Here is a 13,654-nt window from a genome sequence, read left to right as displayed (position 1 = left end):
CTGTATTCATTGTGGATGCCTTCCTTAATAGCCATATGCAAAAAAATAAAATATTTATGAAAAAAAGGTGGGTCAGGTAATATTTATGGTAAAGATAAGTTTGTATACTTGCTTGCTTTTCATCTTAAACTATTAGTGAAAGCACTTGAAAATTTAGATAATGGATTACTGAGTAAACAAAATCAAAAAGACATTTCTGACTTATGTTAATAGATACATTAAACAAAATCCATATTTGCTGATGTTTGTGAGGTGTACACACACACACACACACACACACACATATACACAATTGCTGAACAATTGAACTAATCAGTTTTATTGAGCCCAAGTATCAAGCACAAAGTTCCAAAATGTACCCAGTATCACAGGGTAGTGATCTATGGTACTTCATGGTGGCATAGATAGTAATAAGGTATGTTTTTAAATTGTTGGACTACCTTTTAAATGTTCTCACCACAAAAAAAGTGAATTGGTGAAGTGATAGATACATTAATTAGCTTGAGTGAATCTTTTTATTTTTTTGTACCAGGATTGAACCCAGGGAGCTTAACCTAACTGAGCTACATTCCAAGCCCTTATTTATTTATTTATTTATTTTTTTGTATATTTAGACAAGGTCTTACTGAGTTGCTTAGGGCCTCAATAAGTTGCTGAGGCTAGCTTTAAATTCTTGATCCTCCTGCCTCAGCATCCTGAATTGCAGGGATTATAGGCTTGCACCCCTATACCTGGCATTGATTGGATCTTTGTATAATTCTCATATAGTTCAAAACATTAGAGCGATGGATATATAGATCAGCGGTAGAGTGCTTGCCTCACGTGCAAGTCCCTGGGTTTGATTCTCATCACATTCTATCCTACACACACACACACACACACACACACACACACACACACTCTTACTATTTGTCAAAAGAGGGAAAAAATATATTTAATGTTTCTTCTAGTCTTTAAAGAAGAAATACCATTTTCTAAGTGTGGTAATAAGAATGTTTATTAAAATTAATATATTTCTTTTAAACTTAGTGTTTTGTTCTATAACTTAGATCTGCAAAACTTGTAGAAAAGAAACTTAAGACTAGAATAACATTGTCAGAATCTTTAAGCATTAGGTAATATCTGTTGTACATTGTATGCCAATATTCCATGGAAAGAGGACTTTGAGACATAATAGCTTGAAGGAAGGTTTTGGGGAAATACTTTTAGAAGTAATACCTGTGCAACAATTTTAATAGATTTATAGATTTTTCTTAGATGGAATGGATTTTTTTTCATCCCAAGCTTGACACTTAAGACATGCTATTAACTCTTCCTCACCGTCATGCCCTATAGATACCACAGTCTGGATACTCTAGTATTCACATGTAAGCTATGCACATCATCTCATATACTTTAAGTCATCCCTTGATGGCTTATAATACCTAATAAAATGTAAGTCCTGTTTAAATAGTTAAGTATGACAAATATAGAGAATATTGACAAAGAATAAAGTCTATACTTATCCAGTATTGATGCAATTATTTCCCTCAAATATTTTCAATCCCTGGTTGGTTGAGTCTGTGGTTGAGGAACCTTTGGATATCGAGGGCTATACAGTAAATGGATTCCACCTTTCACCTGGATTATTGTTGTGGGCTCCTTAGCCATTGTCCTCTAAAAGTCTATGTTCAGCACTGCAGTAAGAGGCAGAGGGAGGATAGTAGACTTGTATAGCATGTTGAGAACAGTTGTTTTTTACCCTCTAGCAGGTAAACAATATTGTATCTGGCTACAGATCCCTTTTGGTTTGGCTTCCTGTTGTATTAGTTTTAAAGGGCATTTTAAGAAAAGTACATTGTAAAGTCTCATGATGAATCTAGGAAAGTTAATTTTTATGTCAAGTATTTTAAAATTTTCTTATATTTCAGCAAAATAGGAATACTGTATATAATCTCTACATTTATAATTATGGAAGGAAGGGAAACTTTTAATAAATTTTTTTTTGTAAAGTATCACAAATGTATTGTGCAAAAAAAATTATGTCATTATATCTTCAACATCCTAGTTGCTGTTGAAAAGAAAAAACAGTCAAACTGTTATAACTCACCAGAATTGGAGAAAATACAGGGGGTGGGGTATGACTTAGTGGTAGAGCCCTTGCTAGCATTCACAAGCCCTGGTTTTAATCCCCAGCACTGCCAAAAATAAAAATACAGATTCCTATAGAAATGGTATATTTGAGAGAGAAGTTGTGTGTATCTTTACATATACATATATAATGTGATAAAACTTAAAATTTTCTTTTGTTTTGTTCAAAGAATACTTGCTTATTAGACTTTTCTTCTTTTTCTCTCCCTCTTTCCTCACTTCTTCTTCCTCTTCCTCTTTCTTCTATTCCCCCTGGTAAGGGATGACTGGTTTTAGAAATTTTTAATGTCTTATGAGTTTACCAACTTGATTTCTAATGCTTTTATTTAAATATTCTTTTTCTGTTTACATGTAAATTTAAAATGAGATAAGATTGAAAAACTATTAAAATTTGTTCTTACACATGTGTTTAATATTTTAATGTTACATAACTGGATTAAAGACTTTGTGGATGTGAAAATTAAATGCATAGTTTTTTATGTTAAGGATATACTGATCTTTGAAGATTCTTCCTAATCATACATTTGTATAATCAACAAGTACTTGTTATTTCATGTTAACTCTGTGCAAATACAATATAGTTGGTTAATTGTTAAAAAGAGGTCAAAGAAATCTATAACATCATTCACTCCTTATTGTAGAATAAGACTTTAGCCTAATTTTCCATGTTTACTTAGTGTTTTAATTTAGATTACTTTCTTGTAACTATTATTATTATTATCATTTTATCTTAACAGAGACATCATATTGGAGATCGCAGTCTTTCCTTATGTAATATGTTCCTGGATGAAATGGCCAAACAAGCTCGAAATCTCATTACTGATATTTGCACAGAACAGTGTACTCTTAGTGACCAGGTATAATTTGCCAATTTATCATTTAGTGTTTTAGGAAAGACTCATAGGGATTAGTACTTCTTACATTTTTGAATGTTCCTGATAGTTTATGCCCTTTGTAACAGAAAGTTCTTGGCTATACTTATAATCCTTGTTTCACATTGCCTTTCTCTGAGTATTTTAAATGTTCATTTTCTTCTGTTATAAAGTTTTCCTTTGAGAGTCTCATGATGATGTAATTCTTTGTGTTCCAAATCAGTTTTTGACTAGATGGTTGTAAGATTCATATGACATTAGTTTTCCTAGTCTTGGAAGGAGTAGTTTTTCAGAATAATTTTTCTTACTGCCCAGAACACTTTTTTCCCTGTGGTTTCTATAAAGTATTAACAAAAATAACTGCTTGCTATTTCAAATTTCCTAGGTCTTTTTTCTACTTCACCTCTGCATCTTCTCTTTCTTTCATCTCTGTTGTCCTTATCTTGTCCTAATTTTGATTTCACTTCTAGCAGTTTCTCCTCAGTGTGGGGCACTCAAAGAGAGATCTGGCTGGTCATTTTGACAGTTAATGGGGATTGAACTGTTTTAGCTTCATCAAAACATATTATAGGCCTCTTGCACTTACTTGCTTTCAACTTAATTCTATAGACTTGTGGAATTTGCTTTTCCCAGTGTCATCAATTTCCCTTTTGTTTCTCCCGGTTTTTCACGCAGACACTATAGAATGACTAAATTTATTTCTCTGGCTCGGCACTGTCCAGTAGAAATATTATGTGAGTCACATATGTAATTTTAAAATTTCTAGTAGCCATGTTTAAAGTATAAAAAGAAATAGGAGAGTCCAATTTAAAAAATATATTTGCTTTAACTCAATGTATACAATTAAAAAAAAGAGTTTTAGGAGGGGCTGGAGATATAGCTCAATTGGTAGAGTGCTTACCTCTCATGTACAAGGCCTTGGGTTTGATCCCCAGTAACACACACACACACACACACAGTTTTAGAATATTATCATATTACTAATGAAATATTTTACATTTTTTCTATTAATTCTTTGAAATTTGGTGTGTATTTTACATTTAAAGGACAACAAAATTTGGGCCAGGCATATTTCAAGTGTACAGTAACCACATGTGGCACATGACTACAGTTATTTGTATAGTGCAACTTTCCTTCTGCCTATGAATTATGCTCATTTTCTTGTTTGTCAAACTGAATGAATGATTTCCCATTTGTGTAATGTAAGATTTCATTCCTATTTAATTTAGTTGCTGCCTAAGCATTGTGCCAAAACCATCAGTCAAGCAGTGAATAAAAAGTCGAAAAAACAGACTGGTAAGAAAGGGGAACCTGAACGGGAAAAACCAGGCGTTGAGAGCATGAGGAAAAACAGGCTTGTAGTGACCAAGTAAGCCGTCTACTTCTATTGTGTCTTTTTGTTCTGGTAGAGACCTTTTCCTGCTATGGCATTAGTGCTGAGAAAATGGTAGGAATTGTGTATTCTTTATTTTTCAGCCTTTAAAGAAAAATCTTTGTGAGCCTGATTTACCTGTTAGTGCTTATTTCATTCTAAAATACAGATTTTGGGATTTTAGAAGATAATATATTTAATAGGTGGTATTTGTCTTAATATATTGACTATTGAAGGCCAAGAATCTGTCGAAAATTTTTCTGAGGTATACTATAAGCAACCTGTAATTTTTTAATTTATTTAAAGTCAGGTAACTGAGACTTTATTTTGTCATGTAGTTGTAATTACAATATACCTGAGGTCATTTTTTGAAACAAATATCAGACTAGGTAGCATTCAGGGCTCTTTGTTTATTTGTTTGATTGATTATTAAACAGTATTCCTTCTCTTATAAAAGACTATAGTAGTATTTGGAAATGATTGTTTTTGAGTGCATAATGAGCTATTACTATTTATTAACTCAGTATAATCATTATTAGCTGACTGTAGAAACAAATGAAGAGTGATACTGTCTTTTAAAAATTGCTCTTTTAAGTTATAAATAACTTATGTATATTTAGTTATACACATAAATATTTTTAACTTGTAAGTTTAAGAAAAAAATCAAATTCTGAAACAAACTCGTTATGTTTATAAAATTAGTTTTGTACCACCTATGAGGAAATGTCATACACTTTATTTAGTGTTTATTAATATTTTTTTCAGCCTTGATAAATTGCACACTGCACTTTCTGAGTTATGTTTCTCTATAAATTATGTACCAAATATGGTGGTATGGGAACATACCTTTACACCACGAGAATATTTGACTTCTCACCTGGAAATCCGCTTTACTAAGTAAGAAAGAATATAAACTATTTTTGCTTGTTAATGTGTTTGTTATATTAATTGTCAGTATCTACAGTGTTTCATTTTATGAGAAAAAGCATCAGTAGAACTGGTATAGTTTAAAGAATAATGAATTGGGAAGTATAAAGAATAGTGAGCTGAGAATTGCATGAATTACCACAGATTTTTGTTCCATACCTGTTGTTATTAATTGGTAACACTAGGCAATCCATATAATCTCTGTATTTTAGCTTCTTTATAAGCAAAATGAGATGATTGTAGCAAATGAGTACATTATAGGTTAGAAGTGCCAACCCAGTAAGGTCCTGAAATGAGTTTAGTAGGCTGCAGTCAATATTTAAATAAAGAAGATTTGGGAGAAAAAGAAGGAAGAAGAAATAAGAAAAGAAAAAAAAAGAGACACTAATGCATTGTGTAAACTTTTCAATTATGTATATACTGAGTTGTGCTATTGGAGATGTATCTTGCAGTAATGTAGGTAAGAGTCAAATGTTTGAAAACCTCATGACTAGGTGAACTCAAATATATTCTGAATTCAAGTGTATGCTGTTAAATGGATTGAAGTTCACTATCTTGAGGACTGGATTTCAAGTAGAATTTTTTAAATTGTGGACATATGTTTTGAAATGACATTGTATATAGTAAGTCAGACACACCTTGACTTTATAAATGTTGCTGCATCTTTTTTGTGAAGTTACACATTTTACTAAAGAAAATGTTAATTTATTTGACAGGTCCCCCCCCTCCCCTTAAAATCCTTAAAGCAGTTTATAAAAAAAAAATTTGCCAAAGATTTTCAAAAGTTTCTCTGGTCATTAATGAGTAATATTTGTATTTGCTATTAGCTAAGCATGTGTACTGTAAGTAATAAAAAAAAATAGTATAAAGCTAAGGTAAGACTTAAAGAACAAAGTAGGACAGTTACCTTCAAGGATCTGTCTTTATAAACAAACTAAAATCTTTATAGATCTAATGTCCAGTGGAGCTTTTAAAGAAAGTGAAATAAAGATAGCCTTGTAGTAAAAGATTGGTGTAGGGAAGTGTTTTAAAATTTGGATTTCATTTTACCCTCATACAGTTTCTTGGGACATAAACAAAGCTGCATAGCTGCATTTTAATGTTTATTTATTAGATATGTGGGCTGTAGTTAATTTATGTAAAACCTTTAAAAATTCTGGCAGCAGTGGTAAATGAATTCAAACTATGGACTTATTAGCCTGTGGTCCTTGTTAGAATCAACATGTGTTAAACAATTTCAAAAACCCTTCATACTTAAATCATTTTTGTAACTAATGTTCTTAGAATGTTATTAATCATTTATATTTCTGTTTCATTATAGTTTTATATATTCTTTGTTAGCTTTTTCCTTGGGATGATAATGACAGTAGTAATTTCATTGCTGTATAAAAATTATTTTTAAACTTATTTTTATTGCTAATTTAATATTACATATCAGTAAGTTGAATGGATTATATATACATAAATTAAAAAGTTATATCTCTTTTATTATTCTCCCCTCCACCCAGATCAATTGTTGGGATGACTATGTACAATCAAGCCACACAGGAAATTGCAAAACCATCAGAGCTTCTAACAAGTGTAAGAGCATACATGACCGTACTCCAGTCGATAGAAAACTATGTGCAAATTGATATTACGAGAGTATTTAATAATGTTCTTCTTCAACAAACACAACATTTAGACAGTCATGGAGAGCCAACCATTACAAGTCTATATACAAATTGGTAAGGAACACATTTAGAAATTTGAAATGATAGAAGTTTTTTAGTAATGAACTGCTTAGGAAAATTAATTTTTATGGATAAGTATTCATATTATCACTTGACTTAAAATTATATGAAGGATGTATACCATAATAAATTTTGAATTAAATTATTTCTATCAGTTATAAATTTACTTTTCTCTTTAGGTATTTGGAAACTTTGTTGAGACAAGTCAGCAATGGCCATATAGCTTATTTCCCTGCAATGAAAGCATTTGTGAACTTACCTACAGAAAATGAATTAACATTCAATGCAGAGGAATATTCTGACATATCAGGTGAATAATACCATAACATTGTTTAGAGAATGAAGAAAATTTGTTTTGCTTGAAAACTTGGTTTCTCTTGTTTTGGCTTTCCATTCTGTTGCAACTATTTTCATTCAATTTTATGTATAACTGTACATTGTATCTTAGAATTACTTCTGCATCTTATGTTATCTTTTTATTGCAAACTTTTTTGAAGGATATTAATAATTTGTTTCTATATTGTATATTCCAAGGTGTAATGTTCATTTTCTTAATGTATTTGCTGTGTCAAAAGTATAAAGTTAATTACATTTCCTTTCAGAAATGAGGTCATTATCAGAACTACTAGGCCCGTATGGTATGAAGTTCCTCAGTGAAAGCCTTATGTGGCACATTTCATCACAAGTTGCTGAACTTAAGGTAATACAGCTTTTATCAGTTTTACCTTTTCCTATAAAACATTTTTGAAGAAAGTGAACAATAAGCCTAGAATGTTAATTCCTTTAATATGACATGAAAATACTAGCATGTAAATAAAATTAAAGAGTGGGCAGAACCTTTCAGTGGCACCTTAATGTAGTTATTTGTTTTATAGTTGAGAAAACAGGAAGTCTGAAGAGGTGAATTGACTTGCCAGAGAGGACTGAAACTCAGATATCTTACTGTTTTCAGTCAAGCCTTCATTCTGTTGTATCATGGTGATTTTTATGAATGATTAGGTTTAAAATTCCAGCCAAAGCTGTTTGTTCAGATTTATATTCAGATGTACTGCTTTTCACAAATTGAGACATAAACATAAACATTGTTAGGCTTCATCACTTTCCTTTTCCTTCTTTCTACTTCTTTGTGGGTCTTTTTTTTTTTTTTTTTTTTTTTGTGGTCATAGGTATTGAATCCAGGGTCTTGCTCATGCTAGATAAGCACTCTACCACTGAGCCATATCTCCAGCCCTTCTTTTTCTTTTCATAAACCCTTTAAACTTGGATAGAAATGTTTAGAATGCTTATTGTTTATTAAACATATAAAGGGCATCAACATTTTAAATAACTTTTAGAAATATCTTAATTCTGAGATGATATATAATGAAAAAGTTTATATATCTACATTTATATATATATATATATATATATATAACTTTATATAACTATAGTTTTTCAGATAATTTGAACTTGGGCTGCTAAAATTTGGGGGGCTTACAAACAGATTAGAAAAGAATGTTTTGAAATATGCCTTTTTTTGTGAAAGATTTCTGGTAGTTATTTGTAAATATCATGTGGCTGTATCTTTTTATCCTAAAGAAGACCTTAATTATTTTAGTTTCCTGTTTTAGATGAAAACCTTTTGTTTGAAAGAGTAAATTTGTGGCAAAAAAAGAACTAAGCAGAGCTTCTTTTACATTGTATGGTTGTGAATAATTTGTGTATCAAACTTAGTCAATATCATATGGATGGATTTGTGGTGAAACGTGTTTGTTCCTTTCTGGAGGAAGAACAACCAGTCTTTTTCAGTGTTTACCAAGTCAATTTCTCCTGCTAGTCTTGAGAAAAGAATTATTTTGGTGTTTTACTGATTAGTTTCAATTCTTCATGGGATCCAAAAGATAGGAAATTTAAATTTAAATTATGCCAAAAAATTAATACTTTTGTTTTTAACACACTATCAAGTAAATTTAAAATAAATAATTAAAAAAACTCTCTTTGTTTTATTTGGTTTCCCTCAGTTTGTTCCAAACCATTTCATTTGTAGTTCCTGTTATTAAATCCCAGCTTTCAATGTCTTAGTTATCAGAATTAATTGCTGAATTTAAATGCATAGAGAGCCCTATTTCAGGATGTAATTGAGGAAGAAGTGGCAAATACTAAGTACATAGACTATATTTTCAAGAGAGAACATCGCGAATTGGTTTTTGTTGGTCTTTTTTTTCCTTTTCTTTCACAAATACTTTAGATTAATGGTTCCCTGACCACCACCAGCAGCATCACCTTAGAGCTTGTTAAAAATGCAAATTTTTAAAACTCTGTCTCATACCTGCTGAGTCAGAAATGGTGGGATTGGGACTTAACAGTGTGTTTTAATAAATCTATCAGAGCATTCTGATATGCACTGTTTTAGTCAGCTTTTTTTTTTCTTTTTTGCTGCTGTGACTAAAAAATCTAACCAGATTAATTGTAGAGAAGGAAAAGTTTATTTAGGAGCTCACGATTTTAGATGTCTTAGTTCATAGGAGGTTGGCTCCATTCCTTGTGGCTCAAGGTGAGGCTGAACATCATGGTGTAGCAGAGAGAAGTGGCTCACGTGAAGATCAGGAAGCAAAGTGAGAGACTCCACTCGCCAGATACAAAATCTACATGCCAAAGGCATGCCCCCAGTGACCCACTTATTCTAGCCATTCCCTATCTGTCTTTAATTACCACTCAGCTACTCAGTTAATCCCATAAAGAGATTAATTCACCGATTGGATATGGCTCTCATAACCCAATCATTTCTCCTCTAAACCTTGCACTCTCTTACACATGAGCTTTTGGGGGACATCTCACATCCAAACCATAACACACACTAAAGATTGGGGCCATTTCTTTGGAGATCAGCAACATGGATTTTAAAACAGACATACCTGAATTCAAATTCCAAATTCCCTTATTTAATATCTTGGTGATTTGGGGTAAGTTTTCCAGCTTCTCTGAGGTTCCTCAGTTGTCAAATTGGAGTAGCACATTTCATTTGGTTTAGAATAAATGCAAAAATTGTTTATACACTGTCTCATACAGGAACTTAACAAATGATTATAATTATTCTTACTATTAAGTATATACTGTAATTTATTGATTCAAAGGCATATTTATCTTATGAATATCCTGAAATTTTATGTATATTATTATATAAATTTATAGTCTTTTGCATATATAAAATAAGATATATTTTAAATTTGATATTTTTGATTTGCTAATATATAACATTAAGTTCAAAGTGCATGAGCACTATCTAGGATGATCTTGGGAACCTTGCACATTCTAGGCCTGTGCTTTATCACTAAGTTTTATCCCCAGCCCATTGCGTGTGTATTTAATCAAGTTTCAGAATGGAAGGAACAGTATCAAAGTAGCCCAGGGAAAGTAAGCAATCTTTTCAAACACTATAGCAATTGAAACTAGCCATTAATTTGATGAGAAAATTTATACTATTGTTTTAGTAAAAATTATTTTTTATAGGTTTTTTTTTTTCTCTGTAGTTTTTCATGTTCCTCTTAAATCACTTGTCATTGATCTTTTGTTTATAGCAAAACCCTCAGAGCCCTCTAACCACATACTTGCTACATCTTTCCCACTTCACAGAATTGAAATATCGTGGCATGAAGCCTGGTATATATTTGGAAAGAGCTCCACAGGTGATTGTAATGTGTAATTAAGGTTGAGACTCACTATAGAGAGCCAAAAGTAAAGATAGTTTTGACGTATGAGAACTTCATAGAGATACAGAGATCAGAAATAGAATCAAATTCTTTGGAATTGTAACGAACTAAGGAAGTGTGATAGTGTCAGACCTAGTTGTAAAGGCATTTGGTATACATAACAATGCAACAAAGAGTAGAATATCTTACTCTTTCCCCCCCATTATTTTGGAAACTCAGCTTATTGTTGTACAGGCTTTTCTCTGCAAGAATGAAATTAATTTAATTGCTGTAGTTATAATTTTAAAAAAATAATTATTTTAGTTGTTGATGGGCCTTTATTTATTTATTTATTTAAATGTGGTGCTGAGAATCAAACCCAGCACCTCACACATGCTAGGCAAGCACTCCACCATTGAACTACAACCCCAGATCTTGTTTTAGTTTTAATTTTTAAACTCAATTGCTTTTCTAGTGCTTTTAGAAAAAAACATCCTATAATGAGTTATACTCTTCCATTGCTTCTTTTTTTAAAATTTTCTCTTCCCTTTTCTCAGTGGTTCCTGAAAGAAAAGTAGATAGATTGCATTTCCACTTTATATATAATAAAACATTTTAAGTATATAATTTGTGCTGGGAAATATTGTTGTAATATAATTGTCATTAAAAGGTATCATATGCTAACAAGTTATTTTCTTTCTTATTATATATATCCAGCCACGTATTCATTGTCTAAAGACGTACTTTGACCAGCTTTGATTTCAGAAAGTTTTTGTTTTAGTTAGAACTTACTGCTTTCTGTATTCATTTAAGTGTCTACTTTTTATTATTGATACGGTTCTGTATCTAAGCATAAAATGATTCTTTATTCTACTGCTTACCTTTGTTGCTTTTTCCTGAACTCATCTTGAATTTGCAAACTGAAGAAAAACATTAATCCTTTGTAAATAAATTTAAGATTCTTTTATTAAAACAACAAAAAATGTGTAGTATAGAGCATCTGGAGTTCATGAATGGTGTTTTCTACTTGATGGATTATAATTTGCAAGCATGCTTTTTATCTTATTAGCACAAAGAGGTCTGTGCCTGACCTAGGCTCTTTCATTCTTATTTTTTTTAGAAACTTGTAGTGGAGAATGTTGATGTGCTAACACAAATGAGGACCAGCTTTGACAAACCAGACCAGATGGCTGCACTTTTTAAAAGATTGTCGTGTGGGTAACTCATGATACTTTTTATAAACATTGAAAAAATCTTTATACTCAGTATTTAAATTTTGGCCAAAATTTCTAACATAAAGCAGTAAATTATAAAAAGTACTCCCTAATTTATGAACTGAACTAGAAAACTTTTATAGTGAAAGGATCTTTTTAGTATATGACTTATCTGTTTCAGACTTTTTTTAAACATACTCTTAATATGTATCAATTATTTAGCAGATATTGTCATTGTCAATTATTTAACAGATATTGTCTAGACTTCGTTTACTTGGATTCTGTGTATAAATAGCAGCTCTTAAAACTATTAAGTTTAATACAGTAAGTCTGCATTAGTTTAGATTAAAAGTATTAATTTTCAAGTCTGTGATTTTTTAAAAATCAACTTTATTGATATATAATTTACATGTAATAAAATACACACAGTTAAGTGAATAATGTAGTAGATATCGACAAGTTTATACATCTATATAACCATTGTCAGAATCAAGATACAGAACAGTTCCATTATCTCAGAAAGTTGCCTCCTGTCCTTTTGTAGTCTCTGGCCCCAACCCAGATAACCAGTAATCTGATTTCTTTCATTATAAATTAAATTTTATATCTGGCTCCTTTCACTAGCATATGTTTTTGAGATTCATCCATCTCTGTTAAGTGAATGAATAATTGTTCCTTTTGGTTGCTAAATAGTATTATATTGCATGAAAACTTGAGCCTGTAAAATTTTGTTTAAATGTCTTCTTGATATTGATTGTCGGAGGTACAGTGTGAAATGACATAGAGTGATGAATATTATTGAAGAGTATTTATCTGGATAACTATTTGGGTACACTGGAATTAATTTTATTTAGCTTTTTAGTACTTGAACCTTTAAGGTTATAATTAAAATTTTTCAAATTCACACTTTATTATAAATCTCCCGAAAACCTGAATAAAATCCTTATATTAAGGAAAACTGAAGAAAGGTTTTTTTTTGTTTTTTTTTTTCCCCAAATAAAAATAATTCTGGAGGCAGGGGGAAATGATTCACTGAGTGTATGCACTAGGTCCTGGGTTCAGTCTCCAGCACTAATGCTGCTGTTTCTGCTGATGACAATAATCTAAAGAAAATTAAAACTAAGCATTACTTAGTTTCCCATTTGATATTTTTCTTTTAAATGCTTTAGAGAATCACTTATCTTGCTTTAAAAAATAAAAACTTGTTCAATAAGAATTAGCACAAAATGGGATTAGAGTTGTGGCTCAGTGGTAGAGCACTTGCCTGGCATGTATGAGGCCCTGGGTTTGATCTTCAGCACCACAAACAAACAAACAAACAAATAAAATATCCATTTACAACTAAAAAATATTAAAAAAAAAAAGAATTAGCACAAAGTTTAAATACACTAAAGATTGTTCTTATACAACAGATCTGTAGTTGTCAGGACTATAAAGGAAAAGCAATGAGGGAGTTTTTTGGGGAAAATGGAACTGTTTGTAATAGCAGTGATGGTGGTAACAAATTTATACATATTAAAATTTATAGAACTGTATCAAATGGAAAAATAGCAGGTTTATTATGATATTTTAAAAAATAAAGTGAAAAGGAAATGATTGACTTGACAATATCGTAGGGAAGAGAATTATGAGTAGGAAATAGGAAAAATTTTTAAAATTCTACACGTTCTTTTTTATTGTTCATTGTTTTACTATTTATATTTTTCATTTGTTCTTTATTTATATTGGTTTTATTTTC

The 13,654-nt window shown here is 31.0% G+C and overlaps 1 protein-coding gene across 4 annotated transcripts in view; it reads left to right on the top strand.

Annotated features, from left to right (window-relative positions):
* Nucleotides 1–13,654, top strand: part of Nckap1 (NCK associated protein 1) — a 98,524-nt gene that overhangs the window by 60,778 nt on the left and 24,092 nt on the right. For all 4 annotated transcript variants that reach the window (XM_013358297.4, XM_005324684.3, XM_021725979.3 and 1 more), the window contains 7 exons: nucleotides 2,868–2,987; nucleotides 4,232–4,371; nucleotides 5,140–5,271; nucleotides 6,810–7,028; nucleotides 7,214–7,344; nucleotides 7,637–7,734; nucleotides 11,823–11,916. In XM_013358297.4, coding sequence (XP_013213751.1) covers nucleotides 2,868–2,987; nucleotides 4,232–4,371; nucleotides 5,140–5,271; nucleotides 6,810–7,028; nucleotides 7,214–7,344; nucleotides 7,637–7,734; nucleotides 11,823–11,916 — 934 coding nt within the window. The remainder of the gene's footprint in view (nucleotides 1–2,867; nucleotides 2,988–4,231; nucleotides 4,372–5,139; nucleotides 5,272–6,809; nucleotides 7,029–7,213; nucleotides 7,345–7,636; nucleotides 7,735–11,822; nucleotides 11,917–13,654) is intronic.

The sequence above is a fragment of the Ictidomys tridecemlineatus genome, chromosome 7 (assembly GCF_052094955.1).
Source record: "Ictidomys tridecemlineatus isolate mIctTri1 chromosome 7, mIctTri1.hap1, whole genome shotgun sequence".
Taxonomy (NCBI): domain Eukaryota; kingdom Metazoa; phylum Chordata; class Mammalia; order Rodentia; family Sciuridae; genus Ictidomys; species Ictidomys tridecemlineatus.
The sequence above is the reverse complement of the archived record's forward strand: the minus strand, read 5'-3'. Positions and strand labels throughout refer to the sequence as shown.